We start from the raw sequence: 21,983 nt of genomic DNA, 5'->3' as shown, positions 1-21,983 counted from the left end.
TGCACCCAGGGACTCAGACAATATTAGGGGTTGGTTTCTCTCTTTCACTCTTAGGCAGCCTTTCCCCCTTTTGATGTCTGTACCCTCACCCTTACCGCCGCCCCTCATTTCCCAACATTTTCAGGCTTACATGCTTCCATCCTTTCTTTTCTAACAGTTCTTACACAAGTCCTGTAATTGAATCTACTTGGCCTGTTTTGGGTCACAAGTCTATCCCCGAAGTAATCAATTTGGACTTGGGGATAAAATATGTTGACGGCTGCAGTGGGTCATGTGTTCACCCTTAGAGCTGGAATGGAGGGCGGGAGGCTCCATGTGGCTTAAGGATTGAGGAGTAATTCTCTGAAAAACTGGGGCACCCCACACAACTGTCTCTTCTGTGCCTGGTTGGAGGCTCTGTCCAAGACCATGGGCACTTTGGAACTAGAGGAGGAACAGTTCTTGTCCTTCCTCAGACAGTGCCATGTATAGTTTTGCTTGTTTTTCTCTGCTTGGGATACATCCCAGATGTTCAGATGGCTCCCTTCCTCATTTCCTTCATATCTCTTCAGATGTCATCTCTTCAGGTTTACTGATGTCCCTGTAAAATAGTGCGACCACCACCCCCCACATGCCTCTTTCAAACCCTTTGCCATGCTTTTAACTTCATAGTGAGTGAGTATGTTTATCTTCCATCTTCCTCCATCTGAGGAAGGACCTTGTTTCTCCTGCTCACTGCCATACTCTAGGTTCCTAGGACAGTGCTTGGCACATGGCAGGCATTCAAATATTTGTCTGTTAAACAAAGGAGTACATGAGTATTGTGATAGGAAAATGAAAAACTAAAGGAGAAATGAGGGCAGAGAGGACTGTCGTGACCAAAAGAGACAAATGGCTCTTAAAGTACGGAGGAACTTATTTGGAGAGGAGGAGGGTAATGTTTGATCCTGAGCAATTAGGAAAATATTCCTGTTGCATCCCTGCTGTTTCTTTTACTAGAGGCTTCTAATAAAGGCTTCTGTCTTTTCTCATTAGGGACATTGTTAATTATTAGCTCATGATTAAATTAAAATTTTAGTTAAATAATTAAAAGTAGCTTAAATGATGCCTTTCTGTTAACATGATGGATAGCAGCACTGTGAAGTAGAAATGTTGCAAGCTACAAATGTGAGCCACATAGGTAAGTTAAATTTTTTTAGTAGCCACATAAAAATATTTCAAAAGAAATAGATGAAATTAATCTTAATATTATGTTTAACTCAACATATCTGAGCCATCATTTTAACATATAGCCATTGTAAATTTTGTTGGAAATATTTCACATTCTTTTTTGGGGTATTAAGTATTAGAAATCTGGTATATATTTTATATTTACAGTACATCTCAATTTAGACTAGCCAGTTTTGATGCTCATTAGCTGCTAGTGGCTAGTGACTACTGTATAAGACATCACAGTCTAGAACATATATGCATGCATTCCTTTATTCCATATGTACTTTACAATAGTTCCAGATACCATTCTAAATGCTTGGAGTTTATGGATGAAGAAGACAGATGGAATCTCTGGTTTCAGAGAGTTTATATTTTCTCACAAAGAGACAGAAAATTAAATACATAAAATAACTTTGAATAGGGATAAGTGGGAAGGATGTTATTTATATTGATTGATTTAAGTAATATTCTTAACATAAAGTGTACAGATCTTAAGTATATATCAGTAGATGAATGTTTATGCAGTATGACTACCACCCAGATCACAAGGCCCCCCTGCCCTTTGGTAAGAAGTTTGAAAGGCTTTTACGTGGAAGAAGGGGTAGGTGGGAAGACTGTGTATTATCTTTTCTGCTTTTGAGGGACATGGAAAGGAAGAAATACTTTTCTGGACTACTGCACTACTCAGTTTTGGGAAGAAGGAGTTAAGCTTGGGGCCAAATCTGTCCTTTTTGTCTTTGAGCCCCCATTTTTTATTTTTATTTTTATTTTTTTAAGATTTTTTTCTTTTGATGTGGACCAATTTTAAAGTCTTTATTGAATTTGTTATAATATTGCTTCTGTTTTATGTTTCGGTTTTTTGGCCACGAGGCATGTGGGATCTTAGCTCCCAGACCAGGGATCAAACCTGCATGCCCTGCAATGGATGGTGAAGTCCTAACCACTGGACCATCAGGGAAGTCCCTGAGCCCCCATTTTTTAGTGGTAATATATTTTGTAAAAGACTCTGCTGCCCCCTGCTATCTAAAATGAGCTGAGAAACAGTTCTAGAACTATACTAAGTGAAGAGGTCTATTGTTTTACTTAGGGTTTTAGTAATAACAAAGTTAACCATGGACTTCCCTGGTGGTCCAGTGGTTAAGACTACGTGCTTCCACTGCAGGGGGTTCAGGTCTGATCCCTGATCAGGGAAGTTCCACATGCTGCGTGAGGTGCGGCCAAAAAAAAAAAAAAAGTTAACCATGATATTTCATACTCTGAGTGCGTTATAAATTCTTCATTGATTGTATAATATTTATTAACTAAATATACATAATACTGGATTATTCACATTAATAATATTTTCATAAGAGTAAAGCAAATTTGTAATTTGTACTCTGATATTTAGAAAGTTGAAATTATTTCTTTTTTAAAATAAATAATTATTTATGGCTGCGTTGGGTCTTTGTTGCTGTGCGTGGGCTTTCTCTAGTTGTGGTGAGTGGGGGCTACTCTGCATTGCGGTGTGCGGGCTTCTCATTGCGGTGGCTTCTCTTGTTGTAGAGCACGGGCTCTAGGTGCGCGGGCTTCAGTAGTTGTGGCACACAGGCTTAGTTGCTCCGCGGCATGTGGGATCTTCCCAGACCAGGGCTCCAACCCATGTCCCCTGCATTGGTAGGCGGATTCTTAACCACTGCGCCACCAGGGAAACCCTCAAATTATTTCTTAAAAAGGTAGTATGGTTTGCATATTTGTATACTCCAACTTTACAAACAAATTAGTAAATGTGTATGTAATGTTTTTCACTTCAGAATCTTTTATAATTCAACTTCCTTCTGGGGGAGTTATTGGCATTTTAAAAATCAGGTATTTGTTACTCTTGTGTTTATGTAGAACTTGAGGGAGTTGGTAGATTTAATAGGTAATTCTATATAAATCTTATTAAAATTAAGTTTTCTTAGTGTTTTAAAATGATATTAAGAAGAGAATATAAATTGTCGGCCACATGCTTTATGTGTGAATGATGATTATCGTTTTATCTTTGCAGATTTTGAAAGATATAGCCAACCGATACCATATGATGAGAGGTTCCAAAATACATTTTGTGCCAGGCTGGGATTGTCATGGGTTACCCATTGAAACAAAAGTATTATCAGAACTTGGTGGAAAAGCTCAGAATCTTTCAACTATGGAAATTAGAGAGAAAGGTAAATAACCTCTATTTCTGTTTTAAAATGGTATTTGTAAACACTGCTTCCTCGGAAAAGTCAGGGCTTTATCAAAGACACCTGTTGTTTTCTGGGTTTTGCTATTGTTTTTCGCTTATAATGAGATCTGTTGGAAACCACTTTGTGTCAAAGAAAATTAAGATTTTGTGTAATTGACTTTTATGAGAACTTACGTTCAGAAATGAAGGAAAGATTTGTGAACATATCCAAGTACATTTTTCAGTTCTTTAGTCTTCACATTTTGTTGAAATTATGATTTTGGTCAATGTTTTTATTTACTTTCTTGGCTAGGACATGACCTATTTTAGGTGCTAAACCAAAAGTAAATTTTAAATTAAAAAAATTTTTAAAAGATCTCTTTTTTTGATCCTTTCCTTCCAGAGAATGTGTCAGGGAGGACTCTTCTATCCTTTTTCTTTTTTTTTTAAATTAATTAATTTTTTTGGCTGCGTTGGGTCTTCGTTGCTACACGCGGGCTTTCACTAGTTGCGGCGAGCCAGGCCTTCTCTTCGTTGTTGTGCGTGGGTTTCTCATTGTGGTGGCTTTTGTTGTGGAGCACGGGTTCTAGGTGCACAGGCTTCAGTAGTTATGACACAGGGGTCAGTAGTTGTGGCTCACGGGCTCTAGAGTGCAGGCTCAGTGGTTGTGGCGCACGGGCTTAGGTGCTCCGCGGCATGTGGGGTCTTCCTGGACCAGGGATCGAACCCGTGTCCCCTGCATTGGCAGACGGATTCTTAACCATTACGCCACCAGGGCAGTCCCCCTTCTGTTCTTATATATTAAACTGTTTTTTTTTTTTTTAAAGGGCTCCTCAGTGTTTATTTATTTATTTATTTTTGGCTGCTTTGTGTCTTTGCTGCTGTGTGTGGGCTTTCTCTAGTTGCGGTGAGGGGGGCTACTCTTCATTGTGGTGCGTGGGCTTCTTATTGTGGCAGCTTCTCTTGTTGCAGGGCACGGGCTCTAGGCACATGGGCTTCACTAGTTGTGGCTCTCGGGCTCAGTAGTTGTGTCTTGCGGGCTCTAGAGCACAGGCTCAGTAGTTGTGGCACACAGGCTTTGTTGCTCCATGGCATGTGGGATCTTCCTGGAACAGGGCTCGAACCCGTGTCCCCTGCTTTGGCAGGGGGATTCTTAACCACTGTGCCACCAGGGAAGTCCCTAAACTATTTTATAATTGGATATGATTGTGAAGATTTCATACTTCCTTATGAAAGAGTATTATTGGTTGTACTGATTAATTTTGTGTATGTGTATATATAATGAAATAAGAATTATTCTCTGACCTTTTCTTAAAGTAAGAAATATGAAGAATGACTTTTCCAGTTTATTTTTTCTAAAAGTAAGGCCATTTTATGATCTCTCAATAATAGAGGAGATGGTAACAAAATTTTAACTTTTGAAATTTTAGTTAATTTTAGAATTTGTTGTAGGTATCTTCTGAACACTTTAACTTTCAGATAATTTTCCTATTAAAAATTTTTATAGTCTAAATTGTGTACAATACCTGCATTTAGAGAGATACATGCTAAACCATGTTTAAGAATTTGAATTAATTTGTTTTCAAAAGCTTTTTGTTTCTTTGTTGTTTTTAGCTAGATCATTCGCCAAAGCAGCAATTGAGAAACAGAAATCGGCATTTATTCGTTGGGGAATAATGGCAGATTGGAATAATTGCTACTGTACATTTGATGGAAGATATGAAGCCAGACAGTTGAGAATTTTCTACGAAATGTATGATAAGGTAATAAACGTTTTTTTTTTTCTTTGAGTATGTTAAAATATGTGTTACAGAATTCCAGCTTTCATTTTTCTTTGTCTTTAATAGGGCTTGATTTATCGATCTTATAAACCTGTGTTTTGGTCTCCCTCATCAAGGTATTTATGTCTTTTTGGTATTAAAGGGGAGAATTTTGTGAGGGTTCCAAATATTTATGTTTAATATTTTTAAACCTTAGGACTGCATTGGCTGAAGCAGAACTTGAATATAATCCAGAGCATGTCAGTTGCTCAGTATATGTAAAATTTCCTCTCTTGAAACCTTCTCCTAAGTTGGCATCTCTTATAGGTAAGATGTATCTGTTGCTTTATTAAAGTTATGGAATTATAACATTTGATTTGCTAGCATATTTGAAATTTCATTTTCACAGATGGTTCATCTCCTGTTAGTTTCTTAGTCTGGACCACCCAGCCTTGGACAATTCCAGCCAATCAGGCTGTTTGTTATATGCCAGAATCAAAGTAGGTATATTGCAATTTTTGTTTTATCCACAAATAGGATCCATTCCATTTTTAGCATTATTTTGATCTTATTTAATCCTTATTATCCTTTTAAAATTAGTGAATTATAACTTAGTTCATATAGATTTTGTTAAGCTTTAGTACATAATAGATTAAAGATTATAAGCTTTAGTTCATATAGGTTCTATTAAGCTTTAGAGGATTCTACTTAAGACCTTATTTCTACCTTTTTTGGAAAAGAAAACAGAAATGTAAGGAATGAAGTCCCTTGAAAATTGTACTTTTTTGATCTTAAAGTTAGTTTTTCTAAAATGATGTAAAACATTTAAAATGTTATCTGTGGTTTTTCTTTTTTCATTATTAGTAATTTACTCCTAAAATTTTATTTTAGGTATGCTGTCGTGAAGTGTTCCAAATCTGGAGACTTCTACGTTTTAGCTGCAGATAAAGTAACATCTGTTGCTTCTACTTTGGAAACAACATTTGAGGTTATTTCAACATTTTCAGGTAGGGATTTACAGGTGTTCTGACCATCAAAGTCATCAAAATATTGGGTTGATCTGAGTTCAGTACCTTGCTGAAGATTGCTCATTGTGAATCAAAACAGATACAGCCTCTACCTTTCTAGAATATATTTTACATTGATTAAACTGAAGGAGAATATGCATTGAACATGATAAGAGTATAGAAAATGTGAACATCGACAAAGGCACAATAGATTTAAAAAACATTTTTGGCAAACATCCAGTGGAAAATTAGACAGATGCCCTTTGTACAACATACAATGTACAAATTTCTCTCTAAAATTTTATTCAAAATTAAATTACTGAAAATTATTTTTATCTGATTTGATCAAAGGAGCAAGGAAGGAAATAAATATATTTATTTTGGGGTATATGATTTTAATAAGGAAATTGAATAAATTCTGAAAGTTATTCCCAAGATAGCATTTCTATCAAAAGGATCCTTAGTAAGCTATAATTTGGGACTTCTGAAGTAGTGGCTGATTTTGAAATATAACTATGGATGAAAGAATGCTCAGCATCATTAATCATTAGAGAAATGCAAATCAAAACTACAGTGAGATATCATCTCACACCAGTCAGAATGGCCATCATCAAAAAAATCTACAAACAATAAATGTTGGAGAGGGTGTGGAGAAAAGGGAACCCCCTTGCACTGTTGGTGGGAATGTAAATTGATACAGCCACTATGGAGAACAGTATGGAGGTTCCTTAAAAAACTAAAAATAGAACTACTATATGACCCAGGAATCCCACTACTGGGCATATACCCTGAGAAAACCATAATTCAAAAAGAGTCATGTACCAAAATGTTCATTGCAGCTCTATTTACAATAGCCAGGACATGGAAGCAACCTAAATGTCCATCAACAGATGAATGGATAAAGAAGACGTGGCACATATATACAATGGAATATTACTCAGCCATAAAAAGAAACGAAATGGAGTTATTTGTAGTGAGGTGGATGGACCTAGAGTCTGTCATACAGAATGAAGCAAGTCAGAAAGAGAAAAACAAATACCATATGCTAACACATATATATGGAATCTAAGAAAAAAAAAAAGGTCATGAAGAACCTAGGGGCAAGACGGGAATAAAGGCACAGACCTACTAGAGAATGGACTTGAGGATATGGGGAGGGGAAAGGGTAAGCTGTGACAAAGTGAGAGAGTTGCATGGACATATATACACTACCAAACGTAAAATAGATAGCTAGTGGGCAGCAGCCGAATAGCACAGGGAGATCAGCTCGGTGCTTTGTGACCACCTAGAGGGGTGGGATAGGAAGGGTGGGAGGGAGGGAGACGCAAGAGGGAAGAGATATGGGAACATACGTATATGTATAACTGATTCACTTTGTTATAAAGCAGAAACTAACACACCATTGTAAAGCAATTATACTCCAATAAAGATGTTTAAAAAAAAAGAAATATACCTATGGAAATCTAGGGAAGTTTAAAATTGCCTTTGATCCTTAGGGATGATATATCTGAGTTTCTTACAAAAGAAAAAAAAAATCACAAGAATAGATACTGAAAAATGGAAAGATTGCCTAGCAAAGTAAGGAAGGCCTCAAAATGCACTGGTTTAGATATAAGCCAGTTAGAGGTTTAAACAAACTTAACAAAAATCAAAAGGTTTTTAATGTCAAAGGCATGAAAGAAGCTCCAGAATGTTTAACATTTAATACCATTTGGACCTTGTTGGTGCATTAGGTAACTTAGAGGCTCCAGTAAATTCTTTACTCCATACCCCTCTCTCACTTCTTTTTAAAAAAAAAATTGATATGTAATTGATATATAACATTATATTAGTTTCAGGCATTCAAAATAATGATTCATATTTGTATATATTGTGAAAAGATCACCATAATAAGTCTAGTTAACATCCATCATCACACATAGTTGCAAATTTTCTTTGTTGTGATGAGAACTTTTAAGATCTAATCCCTTAGTAACTTTCAAATATACAGCACAGTACTATTAACCACAGCCCACCTCTTTTTTAAGTGCAAAAGGTATTAATAGACTTCCTTGACATGTTAGATGTTGTTACAGAAGTTGAGTGGCATTCTCAAAGGGTTTTTGAAAGTATTAAGGTTAAATTTAAAGGTCATTTTTCTAGACTGCATTATTGTTTCAAATTATTACTTAGTGAAAAATTAATTGATTGACATTTTTAGCCACCGTGTTTCAGAGGAATATACTTCTCATTCCTGGCCTATATTTTCTTGTTTTCTGATTTGTAAATTGGGGATAACGTTAGCTGCTTTGTAGTATTATGGAGATGAGGTAAGAATTTATGTTGAGTCTAGTACATGTGGGTGCCCAGTAACTGTGGGTATTATTTATCATCTCTTACCTTTTTAGGGTAACATTATGAGAAGCTACGAGTTCCCGCAGAGATAGTATTAGAACCTACTAGTCATTGACTGTTGATCTAGAATTTTTTGTCCTCTATTCTAAAATGTACATAACTGCACATAAATTAGAGAAATTCATTTGATTATTTGTTATAATAATTGCTAATATTTTAAAGCATTTACAATGTGGCAAGTATTGTGATAAGTACCCAAAATGCTTAACATGCATTAACCCAGTTTATGTTCACAGCAGACCTCTGAGGTAGGAACCATAATTGTTCACACTTTATAGATTCCTGAAGGTCACAGAACAAGTAAAAGGGAAAGCCAGAATTTGAGCCCAGTCTTATCCCAGATTCTGCTCTTTTCACCTGATGTCTATTGCTAATCTTAAAGAGGTAGAAGAATTGCTATATAAAATAATTCTTAATTGTGGCTTTCTTTCCCCACAGGTGTTGACTTGGAAAATGGTACTTGTGCTCATCCTTTCATTTCTGAGAGGGTGTCTCCTCTTTTACCTGCCAATCATGTGACCATGACAAAAGGAACAGGGTTGGTTCACACAGCCCCAGCTCATGGTATGGAAGATTACAGTGTAGCTTCTCAACACAGCTTGTCCATGGTACTGCTCCTCTTGTTTCCTTTTAAATTATTGCTTTTTTAGAATTAAAGCAATAAACCCTAACTAACATCTTTACTTTTGATAATAAACAATAACTTTTGTCATCATAGTTAAGTTGTGAAATGCTTCTGTGCAATAAGCCTCCAAAGCCTCATTAACTCATACTAATTGAGAATGATTTCCCAGAATTAGCACAAAATTGTCACAGAGTTAGAATTGAAGAATGCATAGTAAATGGGGGCATTTTTTTTCCCAGGTATTAAGTCACATAGACAAATTACTTTCAATCCCCGAAAAATGGCAAGTGGGTTTTACTAAATAGTTGAAAAGATCCGTTTTTTAATTTTTTTTCAGGTTAAACAGTCTTCTCTAAATTTATTTTACACACGTCAGTTACTTAGCAAGTTTTTCCATTTAGCTAAAGGCAGGTCTCAAAGTCGTCACAATGTATGTACACTGCCATAGATCTGTAAATTAACAGAGGTTTTTAGTATATTTTGTTACTTTTGTAATTAAACTTTAGGTGTATGTTTTAATAATACATTTTGCCTTTGGTGATTTAAATGTGTAAATTCACAAATTCTCATTGACTGAATAAGAAGTACCCAAATTTTCAGTGTAGTGAAAGACTAGACTATAATGAGATGTTTTGTATAGTATACTGCTTTGCTACATATTGTCATAAGATGAAATGTCTTGATATTTTATTTTAATTGTTCAAAATGACTCTTTGTAGGATTGTTTAGTGAATGAAGATGGAGTTTTCACAGATGCTGCAGGTCCTGAACTGCAAAACAAAGCTGTTCTTGAAGAGGGAACAGATGCGGGTGAGTACTGTTTATGTTGGTATCATAAATATGTATTTTCTGAAAAGCAGCCAGAAGTAACCTTTGCTGACAGTTCTCTCATTTTTGCTTTCAACAGAAACAAAAAGCTAAAATTATATTTTATTTATATTTTATTTTGCCACGTGGTTTAAAATGGAGTTTGGCACTTTTTCATCTTTTGCTTTGAAGTTGCTCTACTTGTTTAAGCAAATCAAGGCAGTCAACAGAGAGTGATGTTATTTTAGGACAATAAAGATAGTCATCAGCAGTGTTAGTTTTGTGGAAGGATGAAATCAACCTTGGGACTAGATGCTGACTGTGAATCAGACACTCGCACTCTGTTTGTAACCCTTATATCACTGATATAGGATAGTTGATGTATGAACAATTTTAGGGGTCCTCTAGTCTTGAGTTGTCTTTCTGCCTTTCTATAAATATGGATCCAAGGACCAGGTACTATGAAAACCTTTCTTTGCCCACACTAAGACTAAGGCTAATTAGATCTGGTATATTAATTTTCTAGGGCTCCTGTCACAAATTACCATAAATTTGGTGGCTTAAAACAACAGAAACTTATTCTCTCACAGTTCTGGAGGCAAGAAGTCTGAAATCAAGGTGTTGGCCAGGTTCTGCTCCCTCTGAAAGCTCTATGGAAAAATTCATGTTTGCCTCTTCCTAGCTTCTGGTGGCTCCTGGTAATGCTTGGCATTCTTTGGTTTATAGCTGTTATCACTACAGTCTGCCTCTGTTGTAACATGTTCTTCTTTGCTCTGTGTGTCTCTGTGTATCCTTTCTTCTTAGAAGGACACTGGGCATTGGAATTAAGGCCCACTCTAATCCAGTGTGACCTCATCTTAATTGCAGATTACATCTACAAAGATCCTATTTCCAAATGAGGTCACATTCACAAGTACTAGGATACTAGGGGCCAGGACTTTGGGGGACAGAATTCAACCCAGTATACCTGGTTTCTTCTGGATTACCTGGAGACCATTTTAAGATTCATAGTATGAAAGATTGTGACTCTGAATTTGAGATGGAGAATTCTAGATGTATTCTGTCATCTTTGAAAAGAAGAGCCATGGGAATGGCATAATTTGGAGTCTGATTAAGGTTTTACAGTTTCTGCTTTTTTTGCCCGGAGATTCCCAGATTATGCCTTTGCTACCTGGTAGATGGCTGCTCTTCCTGTCACCTCTTGGCCCAGATTTAGTACTCCCTGGGAGTTTAGAGAGTTATTAGGATTTTCATAGTGTTTTTTAATTGTGTCTAATGTAAATTGTTATTGTTTTTTAAGTTATAAAGATGCTTCAGGCTGCAAAGAATTTGTTGAAAGAGGAACAATTGGTACACAGCTATCCCTATGACTGGAGGACTAAGAAACCAGTAGTTATTCGTGCCAGCAAGCAGTGGTTTGTAAATATCACGGATATTAAGACTACAGCCAAGGTATAAAAGGCATCCTACTGTAAGGGCTGGGTTTATCATTCCCTCAGTACGAAAGGTTTACATGTGAGGTTGGGGTAGGGTTTTGGGAGTAGAAGGGATTAATGCTATTATTATTTGGTTTCATATAAACTTGTAGAATTTTAGATCTGGAAGGACCTTGGGTTTCCATCCCTTCATTATACACATGTGGAAAATCATGCTTAAAGAATTTAACTTGCTCTAATTTCCTACCCAGTGTAGTGAAAATAGCATAGAATTAGGACTTGAGTTCAGCAAATTGTTTAACCTCTCAGAACCTCAGTTTCCTCATCTATATAAAAGTGATAATAATGCCTACCTCACAAGATAAGTGAATAAAAGTTCCCAGAACAGTGTCTGGCACATAATAGGCATTCAGCAAAACTCTTTTAAAACTCTTTGCTTCCTTAAAATTGAAATTGAAGTTCATTTGAAAAGCTATTTCTTTTGAGTTAACAAATATTTTATAACTGGCATTTTAAATATTAATATATATTTGAGCTCTTTCATTCAATACGTGTATGTATCTATCTGTGTGTGTGTATCTCGTGAACAACTTGATTCTATTAAATGAAAGAGCTCAAATATATATTTGGTAACCAGGCTGAGTATACAGATATTTTGCTTTACAGCTTGCATGTAACATTGCAATTATTAGTTGGTTCATTTGTTGACCTGGCAATTTGGGGTCCATGCCAAAGCTATGCAAGCAATTTACACTTTCTACATTCATGTAGAGTGGATAACTGTGCTATGGACCGTTTCTTTGTTTTGTTCTGCTTTTTACATTTCTGTGAAGGCTGTTTTTCTTACCTGTAAATGTTATAATTTGTAACTTTCAGCTCTGCACGGATTTTTGTTGCAGAACATCTGAGTCTGATGCTTATGCAATACGCTGAAGCCAAATTTTTTTTTAAACTTATTTATAGAAAATTTTCAGTTGTTCCTCGCAGAAATAGAAAGAATAATGTACTGCCATGTTTCCATCACCCAACTTCAACAATAATCACCTTTTTGCCAATTTTATTTTTATCTGCCTCCCTACCCATTATCTACACTTCCTACCCATTGGAGTATTTTAAAGCAACTTTTAGGCATTATGTTTTCCATAAATATTTCATCATGTATATCTGACATTTAAAATTAAAACATAATTTTAATGCCATTTTTACCACCTTAAAAAATAATAGTTATTCCTTAACAAATTCAAATATCAAGTCAGTATCACGTTTCAATTTTTAATCAAAATAAATTGCGAATGTTGCCATTCTACCAGTAGGTGGTACTACAAAGGGCTTTGGGGGAGGGGATTTCTGGTGGTTCAGGTAAACGAGGAAACTGTTTCGACATGCTCTAAAAATGTAAAAATGCTTTTATTGATGGGTAGAGAGACTTTCTTTGAGACTTTTTAAAATGAAGTTATATTTTCACTTACGGATATTTTTAAACATTTTTGCTATACAATTCTTTTCTTGGTAATTAACAAATGAAAGCAAATGCTAGTAGTTTACAACTTTTTGGGGCGGGAGGTGGAGGGAAGGAGAGTTCTTGAGAGACAGCCAGTAAATAGGAAGTAACTCATTTTGAGAAAGTGTTTTCTATGTTGTAAACCATACTATGTAAAATTAGGTTATATTGCATTCCTTGTTTGTACACCTAAGATAGTAGCTTATTTCTTAAACATTTAAAAAAGAATGATTGAAATCAAGTTTGAATTGATTTTAACTGTAGTTTAATAAAGTATAATACTTCTACTAAACCTGTTATTACCAGTTTTGATCTAGGGTGCCTGGAAATTAGTATAAAATTTCTTGTCACATCCTCCAAAGGTGAAGTCTGCTCTGGATGTTATTATTAGATCACTTGTGGTCCTATTTTAACATTGTCTCGTTTGCTCTGAAATCTATGGTTTTTTTAGATTAGTTTCTTTTTTGGTCGGGGGAGGGGGCATGTAAATGACTATAAACCTCTAAAATAAAGAACTGTATTAGGATAAATAGTGGCAGTTCTAGAAAATTTGTTCTGCTTTCTCTCACTGGACTTGATTTGTGAATCAATTGCAGGAATTGTTAAAAAAAGTGAAATTTATTCCTGGATCAGCACTGAATGCCATGGTTGAAATGATGGACAGGCGGCCATATTGGTGTATATCAAGGCAAAGAGTTTGGGGTGTTCCAATTCCTGTGTTTCATCATAAGACAAAAGATGAATTCTTGATCAACAGGTAGAACTCTTTCTAAAATTTTTAACATTTTAAAGTGAGTTGTATTTTCTTCAAAAACGGAAAAATAGTGGACTATTGAAAACTCTTGATATATGTTAAATAAAATATTCGAAAATAGCTATCTTTTTTGAGGGGAGTAAAATATAAATTTCAGAAAGATCCTTTCAGATGGATGAAATTTTAGCAAACACTAGATTATTTTTTCAATATTGATACGTAGAAGCAAAGACTGTGAATATTTTCCTATGAGAATTCATTATCCCTGACTGTGCCCTGTGCTGGGGTAAGGTGTCAGGAGCCCAGAGATAAGCAGTGTTGAGTGGTGGAGCCCAGTATGTGATTTTTCTTCAGGAATTAGTGTCAGTCTTTCACTCTGAGTCTACTCTCCCTCTGAGTAGAAATGGCCTTAGGTCATTGTATAGGTAATTTAAAATTTAAGAAACTATAATATAGTTGATTGCACATAATTAACTCTAGTGATGATTACATTCCTAGTTATTTCTCTTCCTTAATTTGGAAAGATAATACGTGAACCTAGTGAACAATTCAGAGTAGAAAAGCTTACACAGTAAAAAGAAGATTGTTTTCCCTAATCATATACTAGACCCTTTTTTGAGGCAGTAAACAAGACTGTCACGGTCCCTGCTCTTGATGAGGTGATAATCTAGCTAGTTTATCTTCTAGTAAATTAAGGTGGCTCTCAGGATTGTTGCTGTTATTAACAGATGTGGAAAGAGGAATATTAATCATTTCTTTTGTGAATACATCCTGGGTTATCATTTTTTGGAGTAATTTTGTTTTGGATGTTTTACTAAGTTATTCTAGAACATGAGCAAAGAGTTTGCGTTTTGGTAAGTATTTTCACATTTCGTCAGTTGAGGATTCAGTGAGGGTTTTGAGGGCATGGAGGCCAGCAAGTAATGGAGAATTCAAGTAATGGAGAGATGACAGCGTTGAATGTCCTACCTTGGGGTTCATCATCATTTTTGTAAAAAGGTTCTGCTTTTCATTGTCAACATTATTAGTATTTCTTTAGGTGGTACTTTTGTGAATATATGCATTTTAGGGTTTTTTTAAATTGTTGACTACAGTGTTGTTGTTGTTTTTAATTACCTTTAGCCAATATTAGGTAGTTCTTAGTATCCTTGGTGTGAAGGTTCCTTTTCACTTTGAAATGTTCCTTGTATCACTGCTTCATGGGTAATCTGACACCTTATGGCAACATGGTTCAGAGGGAAGAACTAAAGGCTCTGCCTTGAACAAATATTGAACCCTAAAACAGCTCATTTGCTTCAGTTATAAAGGATATGGCATTTGAGTAGGGCCTGGAGGATTAGGTAGGAAATGAGGGAAAGTAGTGGGATTAGGAGCTGAGGACCCAGAGTGGGGAAAATATAGCATGTATGCAGGAACCATAATGGAGCTGCAGGTTGTGTGAGGGGAACAGAAAGATAAACACCTAAGAAAGATTGATTGGGGCAAATTGAAGTGAGTCTTGAATACCAGGCTAAGGAATTTAAACTTTTAAGTAGGCATGAAGAGTCACGGTGTGTTTTAGGAAAAGAAAGTAGAGGTTAGAGACCAGGAAGTGATTTTAAGGCTATTGCAATATTATTACAACTTGGAGCTAAGACTCTTTGGCCTAAATATTGTTGTATATGTTGTTCTTAAAATTTAGAGCTTGATCACATAAAAACTAATATCTTATTTCCCCTACTAAGAATTAAAGTTGAGATAAGTTTACACAAGAATTGCTTAAAATTCCATACTGGAGAGTTTTCTTTTAAGGAAACCTTTATAAGACACGGCCATTGTTCCTCATTCTTTTCCATATTTAGAGAGCAGGATTTTTAGGGTGTTTCCTTGAAGTCATTCAAGTGGACCAATGTACGTATTAGTAAGTAGAGCAAGCTGGTTTATTTGACCATTATTTAATCACTACAATAAAACGGTACATAGATCGATTGGTCAGTGACCTAGGTGAAATAAATGTGAGCTTTGTCAGAAAAACACAAGCAGATTTTCTTTAGGTATCATTTATGTTTTATTTACAGTCAATACATTTACATGGTATGTAACAGATTCTTTTCTGTTCTTCTGCCATTGTGTTGCTTGCATGGTGTAGTTGATTTCTGATTCTGAAGTCGCAGAGATATACAGAATATTGGCCTACAGAAATGACAGACAAACAACCATACTGTCTGTCAATTCATAGGTCATTTTCCTGCACACCATTTCTGAATAATGTCTCTAATCCTCTTCCATTTTTGGTCCTTTAAGTGACATAACAGTTAATTTTTAAAAATGGATGTTAATTCTTAATTACTTGTCAATTTTTAAAGACTGCGTGAAAGGCTGTCTTTTTTTTCCTCCTTAATCAAATGAGAATCAAGTGACCATAATTTTTTTTGTCCTTCTTGAATACGCCCTCTACATTGAAGTGAGTTGGTAGCCATCAAAAGTAACAGCATCTCCACTGGAAATTGGTGCACAGTCCACATGGAGTTGCTGTTACAGTTGATGACCCCATTAAGCAGATCAGAAGGTTCCTTCTGCTTTTCTTTCTTTCTTTTTTTTTTTTTTTTTGTGGTATGCGGGCCTCTCACTGTTGTGGCTTCTCCCGTTGCGGAGCATAGTCTCCGGACGCACAGGCTCAGCGGCCGTGGCTCACGGGCCCAGCCGCTCCGCGGCATGTGGGATCCTCCTGGACCGAGGCACGAACCCGTGTCCCCTGCATCGGCAGGCGGACTCTCAACCACTGCGCCACCAGGGAAGCCCCCTTCTGCTTTTCTTGATGAAAGTCTATAAATTCTCTCTTAAGGATACTAGTTTCACAGAAGAAAATCTTGATTTATTCATGTTCTGAATAAGCTGAAAGATTGGTAGATTTGAAACTCTGATGTTTAATTTCAATTTGAATTAATGTTCTCATTTGCACTTTATATTTGTATCTTCTCAAGAAATAATTCCATTTTTGACTTTAACATCATTGATCATTTTTCTTAATCTATAATATAATGCCTTTATAATTTAGGTGGAAATCTATTACTAATTAATAAAGACAAATACTTTTAGCATAAAAAAGATAAAATTTAGAAACATTTGCCACCTAGGAAGGAAAAGAGATTGTTAGTTAAATTTCTTTCATTTCAGACCATTTAATCAATTTAAGAGTATTAATGCAATAGTTAACATGCATTTAGGAAACTTAGCCCCCGAATTCTGGAAATTGTGAGAAATTCACTAGAAGCAGGCAAGGAATTTCAAGTTTGGGTGTTAGCTTTGGCTACCTCAAATTTTTGCTCATGTTAATAATAATGACTTTCTGGTGAAAAAGTTTGATAATGTTCATCAAATAAAAATTTCTCCAAAATTGTTTCCTGTCATCTTCAAAACATAAGTATAGAATTAAATTAAAAATAGAGCTCCCCCAAATTTCATTGTGTTCTAGAATTAAACTTAGTAAATAAATATGAAACATTTAGCCTCTTACCTCATTCTTATTCCAGTAACTTCCAGAAGAAAAGTATATTATAGTCCTTAATATTTTTGCTTTTATAAAGACAAAATACAGGAAAATGAAATGACAGCAACAGTTTGTTCATTACCTAGGAATCTTAATGCTGTTTAATTTCCGGTAACACGTTAAATAAGCTTCAGTCCAGTTGATAGCGAAGTTTAGAATGATTGGTTGGTGTTATAGTGGCTGGTACTACCTAGCGGATTTTCATGGATTGAAACCTAAGAAGGGACACATAATGCGTGTGTTTAGATAAGGCTGTTGTGTAAAGTACAAAGTTTTATGATGGACTTAACTGCTTTATGAAATACAGCATTAAGATGGAAGCATAGAGACTATTTAGTGATAAGTGGTTTCACCCACTTTTATCGACTAATTTATACGATCTTTAGGTTATAAGTTAACTGTGTGTTTGTGTTAAGTATAGGGTATTATTAACAAAGAGGGGAATTCTTAGATTTCAAAAGACAAATTTTGACTACTTCTTGTGTTTTTTGGAAGAATATTTAATATCACTAGAAGTGCCCATAAAATTGTCTTAAAACTTTTAAAATCACCATCTCAGTTTTGTAATAAAAAATTACACTTCTAAGTATTTATCCGAAGGAAACTAAAGGACTAACATCTCTTGTACAAAGATATATATATATATATATATATATATATATATCTGTAAGGATGTCTAATACAATTGTTTATAAAGAAACGTAATGATATGAAAAAGAATAAATAATTAAAGTCAATTCTGGAAGATTGAATAGGTAGCCATTAAAAATGGTAGCTTAGCTCTTAATGGTTGCCTAGTTCCTTGTGTATGAAAATCAAATAAATGTAGCCCATCCTGACATTTGGCTGTTTCTGAGTTTTTGCTAGTGCTATAATGAGTATCTTTTGAGCACTTGTGCAGCATTTACTTGTGTTTTTTATCGAAATTATCCTTTCAGATTTTGTTTGAATGTTAAATTTATCTTTATTTTGCAAGCTACTATAGTTACCTCAAGTTTGGAGGTTATATGTGTTTGTTTATTTTTATTGCAAATTTTGTTTTTAAAACTCTGCCACAATATTTTTAGGATCACTCAGACCACCAGGGTATAAGTCAGAAGAAAGTTTTCAGTTAGTGATACCAATTCTGTGCACTTAAATTTTGATTTGTTTGGATTGTGAGAATGTTTTTGTCTTTGAAATCTGCATTCTTATTTGTCATAAATTTTATTCAGTTTTTATACTCTAACTCAGAGTTGTCTTTGTTTTCCTGTTTTTAAAAACTTAAGTAATATAGTTGTCTAAGATCTCAAAATAGAATTAAGTTACAGAAGATAATGCCCATTAAAGTACATTTAGTACATCGTATTTTTATATTTCACGATAGAAAGGAAGCAAGTCTTGCTCTAAGTATTAGTAGGAATTGGTCTGTTAATGAAGCAGAGCTGCTTCTCTCCCCTCTTTAAAATGTTTCATATTTCGATACACTGGAAAAAACATTTTTGGGGGGTCCAAATTCATCGGTACATGTCAGAAGGGACACAAAAATAATGAGTCATATTTTTAGTAGTATGTAGTTTTATTTATGACGGCCTTTTTGAAACTAGATTTTTAAAAGCTACTACAGGATTGTTTTCATTGGTGTAGATAACATTGTATGGTTGTGCCATTTTTAGTAAGTATTATTAGGTAAACTAAAAAAAACAAAACAAAACTTTCCTCCTCACAGAAATAAGAGACCTTTATCAGTTAAAACGTATATTTGCAAATAAGGTTTATATAATACAAGATTAAATTTCTTCTCATATTGAAATATTATATTGTATATCTAAGTGAACAACCTATATCTTTATAAGAAAATGTAGCAATTAAAACTTCAACTTTAGTTAGACTAGAGCTGGTTGACTAAACTTGGTAGCATTTTATAGTTGCCTTAATAGCATGCCAGCTGCAAAATTGGAATCTTTCTTTGCTGTTGGGTATTTTTAGTTACAGACTCTCTAAGATACTTGAATATAGTTAAGTAATACTTATATTCTGAAACTTCATTGAATTTATCTGCTATTTAGCGATATAAAAAAGAACTTAGTTTCATTAGAGTTCAATCAGGCGTTCTGAAAGGGATATGTAAGTATCATCTACAGTTGTTACGGTTTCTGACTACAGTGTTAGGACTTTTTTAAGAATAAAATTTTTCACATAGCCTTTCTTCTCTCAGCTTTTCCGAATGTTCATAGAAACTGAAGCTCAGAAAAAAAAACATGATGTATTCCTGTCAGTATCTAATAAGTTACAGATAGCCTCTGCTCTTTGGACTTGGTGCCCTCTCTGTCAGCACACTAATCTCCTGAGACTCCCCGCCGCCCTGACTTGGTCTCTGGTTCACGCTTTCATTACACATGGGTAATAAGAGTCTTTTTGCCTTTGCTTAGCAAACCCCAGGGAAGGGGAGTGTGAGTTCACAGATACAGTGTTTGTCTTCATAAATGAGTTAGAAAGGCTGAATGGAGAAGTAAACGCAGAAACGAGCCATGATTTAGGAGAGACAGTTTCAAGGCCTGGCTTTTAATTGTGTTACTTATTAGGCTCATGATTTAAGGAACCCCAAGGCACAGAACAGTTTATCTGTCAGTTTAGCTATAAATATGTTTGTCTATGAATCCAATTAGAGAGTGCTTATAAAGTCCTTTTAAAAGTATACACATAAATGTGTATATATAATTTGTGGTATACACATAATTGCTTTTATTTTGATTCATAATAATATTAATCCTAACATCTCTACCTTATTTTCTAAATCAATATGAAATTTGAATGATTTTCCTTTATGTTTGTATTTTTTAATGTGTTTATTTCCAACACATTTAAAGGTGCTTCACTGTTTTATTTTACTCTTTACCGAAAATTACAATCTAATGATAACATTGTAAAGATAGAAAGGCAGAATGAGGGAACTTCCCTGGCAGTCCAGTGGTTAAGACTCTGAGCTTCCAATGCAGGGGGCATGGGTTCAGTCCCTGGTCAGGGTACTAAGATCCCACATGCCGCATGAAGCAGCCAAAAAAAAGGGCAAAATGAAAATGACACTCATATTTAGAATCTTTTTATTTGTTTATTTTTATTTTATTTTTATTTTTTTAGAATCTTTTTTTAATGAAAATTTCATAATTGGTATGATATATGTGTGTAAATGTGCTAGTATCTCTCTTTTTTTTAGTTCTAAGAGTAATAGCATTAGCTTTATTCAGATTTTCTATTATAGTATATTCATATTTTCTTAACTGATAAAATGTTCTGTGCAAACTATTAAAATAGTAATATATAACTAAATATTGTCATATAACTAGGTGGTTATCGCACAAAGTTTTTATGGTCTCATGTCACAAAAGTTTATCTTTATTGTTAAAGTCCATCTGAAATGTGTGACTGTATTAGAAATATGGACTTGTGCCCATTTAAACATTCTTATTATTCATAATTTCTTCAGAATAGATGTGGTAGCATTATACTTTTTCATTCTGTCCTTCGTAGTATAATCAACTTCGGTATCTTGGATATCAGTTTGTAGAGCATATTTAATTTATAATGCCCATTTGATTTTTGCTTCCCACAGCAATTTTTCATAAACACTTCGTTTTATCTGAATTATCAGACCCAGAGAGGTTCAGTCATGATTAATAAGAAGCAGATCCAGATTAAGAACTTAGAACTTTTTCCTATCCATTCCTCCTTCCATTTTCATCGACTCTCATAGACCTACATTTTTAGTTACTTGCATTAATGGAGTGTGGTAGAAAAGAGGATAATTGAAAAGTTGACTTTAGTATATGTACTTTAATCTCTAAATATTAATATGGATATGTGTTTTGGTAACTGGTTAACAAAATTAACTGTCTTAAGTTTCCTGACTTCAAATAATCAGTTTATGGGACTTTCCTGGCAGTCCAGTGGTTAAGACTCTGTGCTCCCAATGCACGGCACACGGATTTGATCTCTGGTCGGGGAACTAAGATCCTACATGCTGCGCGGCAAGGCCAAAAAAACCCCAAAAGAATCAGTTTAAATAATACCTAATGCTTATATAATACCTATTAATATGTGCCAGACACTGTTCTAGGCATTTTACATATAAGGTCAATTCATATCCATAATAGCTCTATTAATGATACTGGTATTATATGCATTTTTGCAAACCAAGGTACAGAAACGTTGAGTGCTTTGCCTAGGGTCACATAGCTAGTAAGTTATAGAGCCAGGAATTAAATGAAAACTGTCTGGCTCTGGGGTCCATGTTCTTTTTTTTTTTTTTTTAATTTATTTTATTGAAATATAGTTGATTTACAATGTTGTGTTAATTTCTACTGAACAGCAGAGTGATTCAGTGTATCACACTGAATTCTTTTTCATCTTCTTTTCCATTATGGTTTATCCCAGGATATTGAATACAGTTCCCTGTGCTATGCAGTAGGACCTTGTGGTTTATCCAGTCTATATGTAATAGTTTGCACCTGCTGATCCCAAACTCCTAATCCATCCCCCCCCTCCCCTTTGGCAACCACAAGTCTGTTCTCTATGAGTGTGTTTCTGCTTCATAGGTAAATTCATTTGTGTCATATTTTAGGTTCCACATGTAAGTGGTATCATGTGGTATTAGCCTTTCTCTGACTTACTTCACTTAGTATGATAATCTCTAGGTCCATCCATGTTGCTGCAAATGGCATTATTTTGTTTTTTTTATGGCTGAGTAATATTCCATTGTGTATATGTACCACATCTTCTTTATCCATTCATCTGTCACTTTTCGAATTATAGTTT

General features: G+C 34.9%; 1 protein-coding gene across 1 annotated transcript in view; it reads left to right on the top strand.

Annotated features, from left to right (window-relative positions):
- IARS2 (isoleucyl-tRNA synthetase 2, mitochondrial) overlaps window positions 1-21,983 on the top strand; it is a gene marked incomplete at its 5' end in the record, with an annotated part of 77,849 nt that overhangs the window by 33,964 nt on the left and 21,902 nt on the right. Inside the window, 10 exons of the mRNA XM_079724919.1 lie at window positions 3,218-3,377; window positions 4,991-5,139; window positions 5,224-5,273; window positions 5,354-5,463; window positions 5,546-5,636; window positions 6,028-6,143; window positions 8,976-9,145; window positions 9,882-9,972; window positions 11,270-11,421; window positions 13,503-13,663. Coding sequence (XP_079581045.1) covers window positions 3,218-3,377; window positions 4,991-5,139; window positions 5,224-5,273; window positions 5,354-5,463; window positions 5,546-5,636; window positions 6,028-6,143; window positions 8,976-9,145; window positions 9,882-9,972; window positions 11,270-11,421; window positions 13,503-13,663 — 1,250 coding nt within the window. The remainder of the gene's footprint in view (window positions 1-3,217; window positions 3,378-4,990; window positions 5,140-5,223; window positions 5,274-5,353; window positions 5,464-5,545; window positions 5,637-6,027; window positions 6,144-8,975; window positions 9,146-9,881; window positions 9,973-11,269; window positions 11,422-13,502; window positions 13,664-21,983) is intronic.

Source organism: Hyperoodon ampullatus (assembly GCF_949752795.1).
Source record: "Hyperoodon ampullatus genome assembly, chromosome: 2".
Lineage (NCBI taxonomy): Eukaryota > Metazoa > Chordata > Mammalia > Artiodactyla > Ziphiidae > Hyperoodon > Hyperoodon ampullatus.
This window is presented reverse-complemented; position numbering and strand designations above follow the sequence as displayed.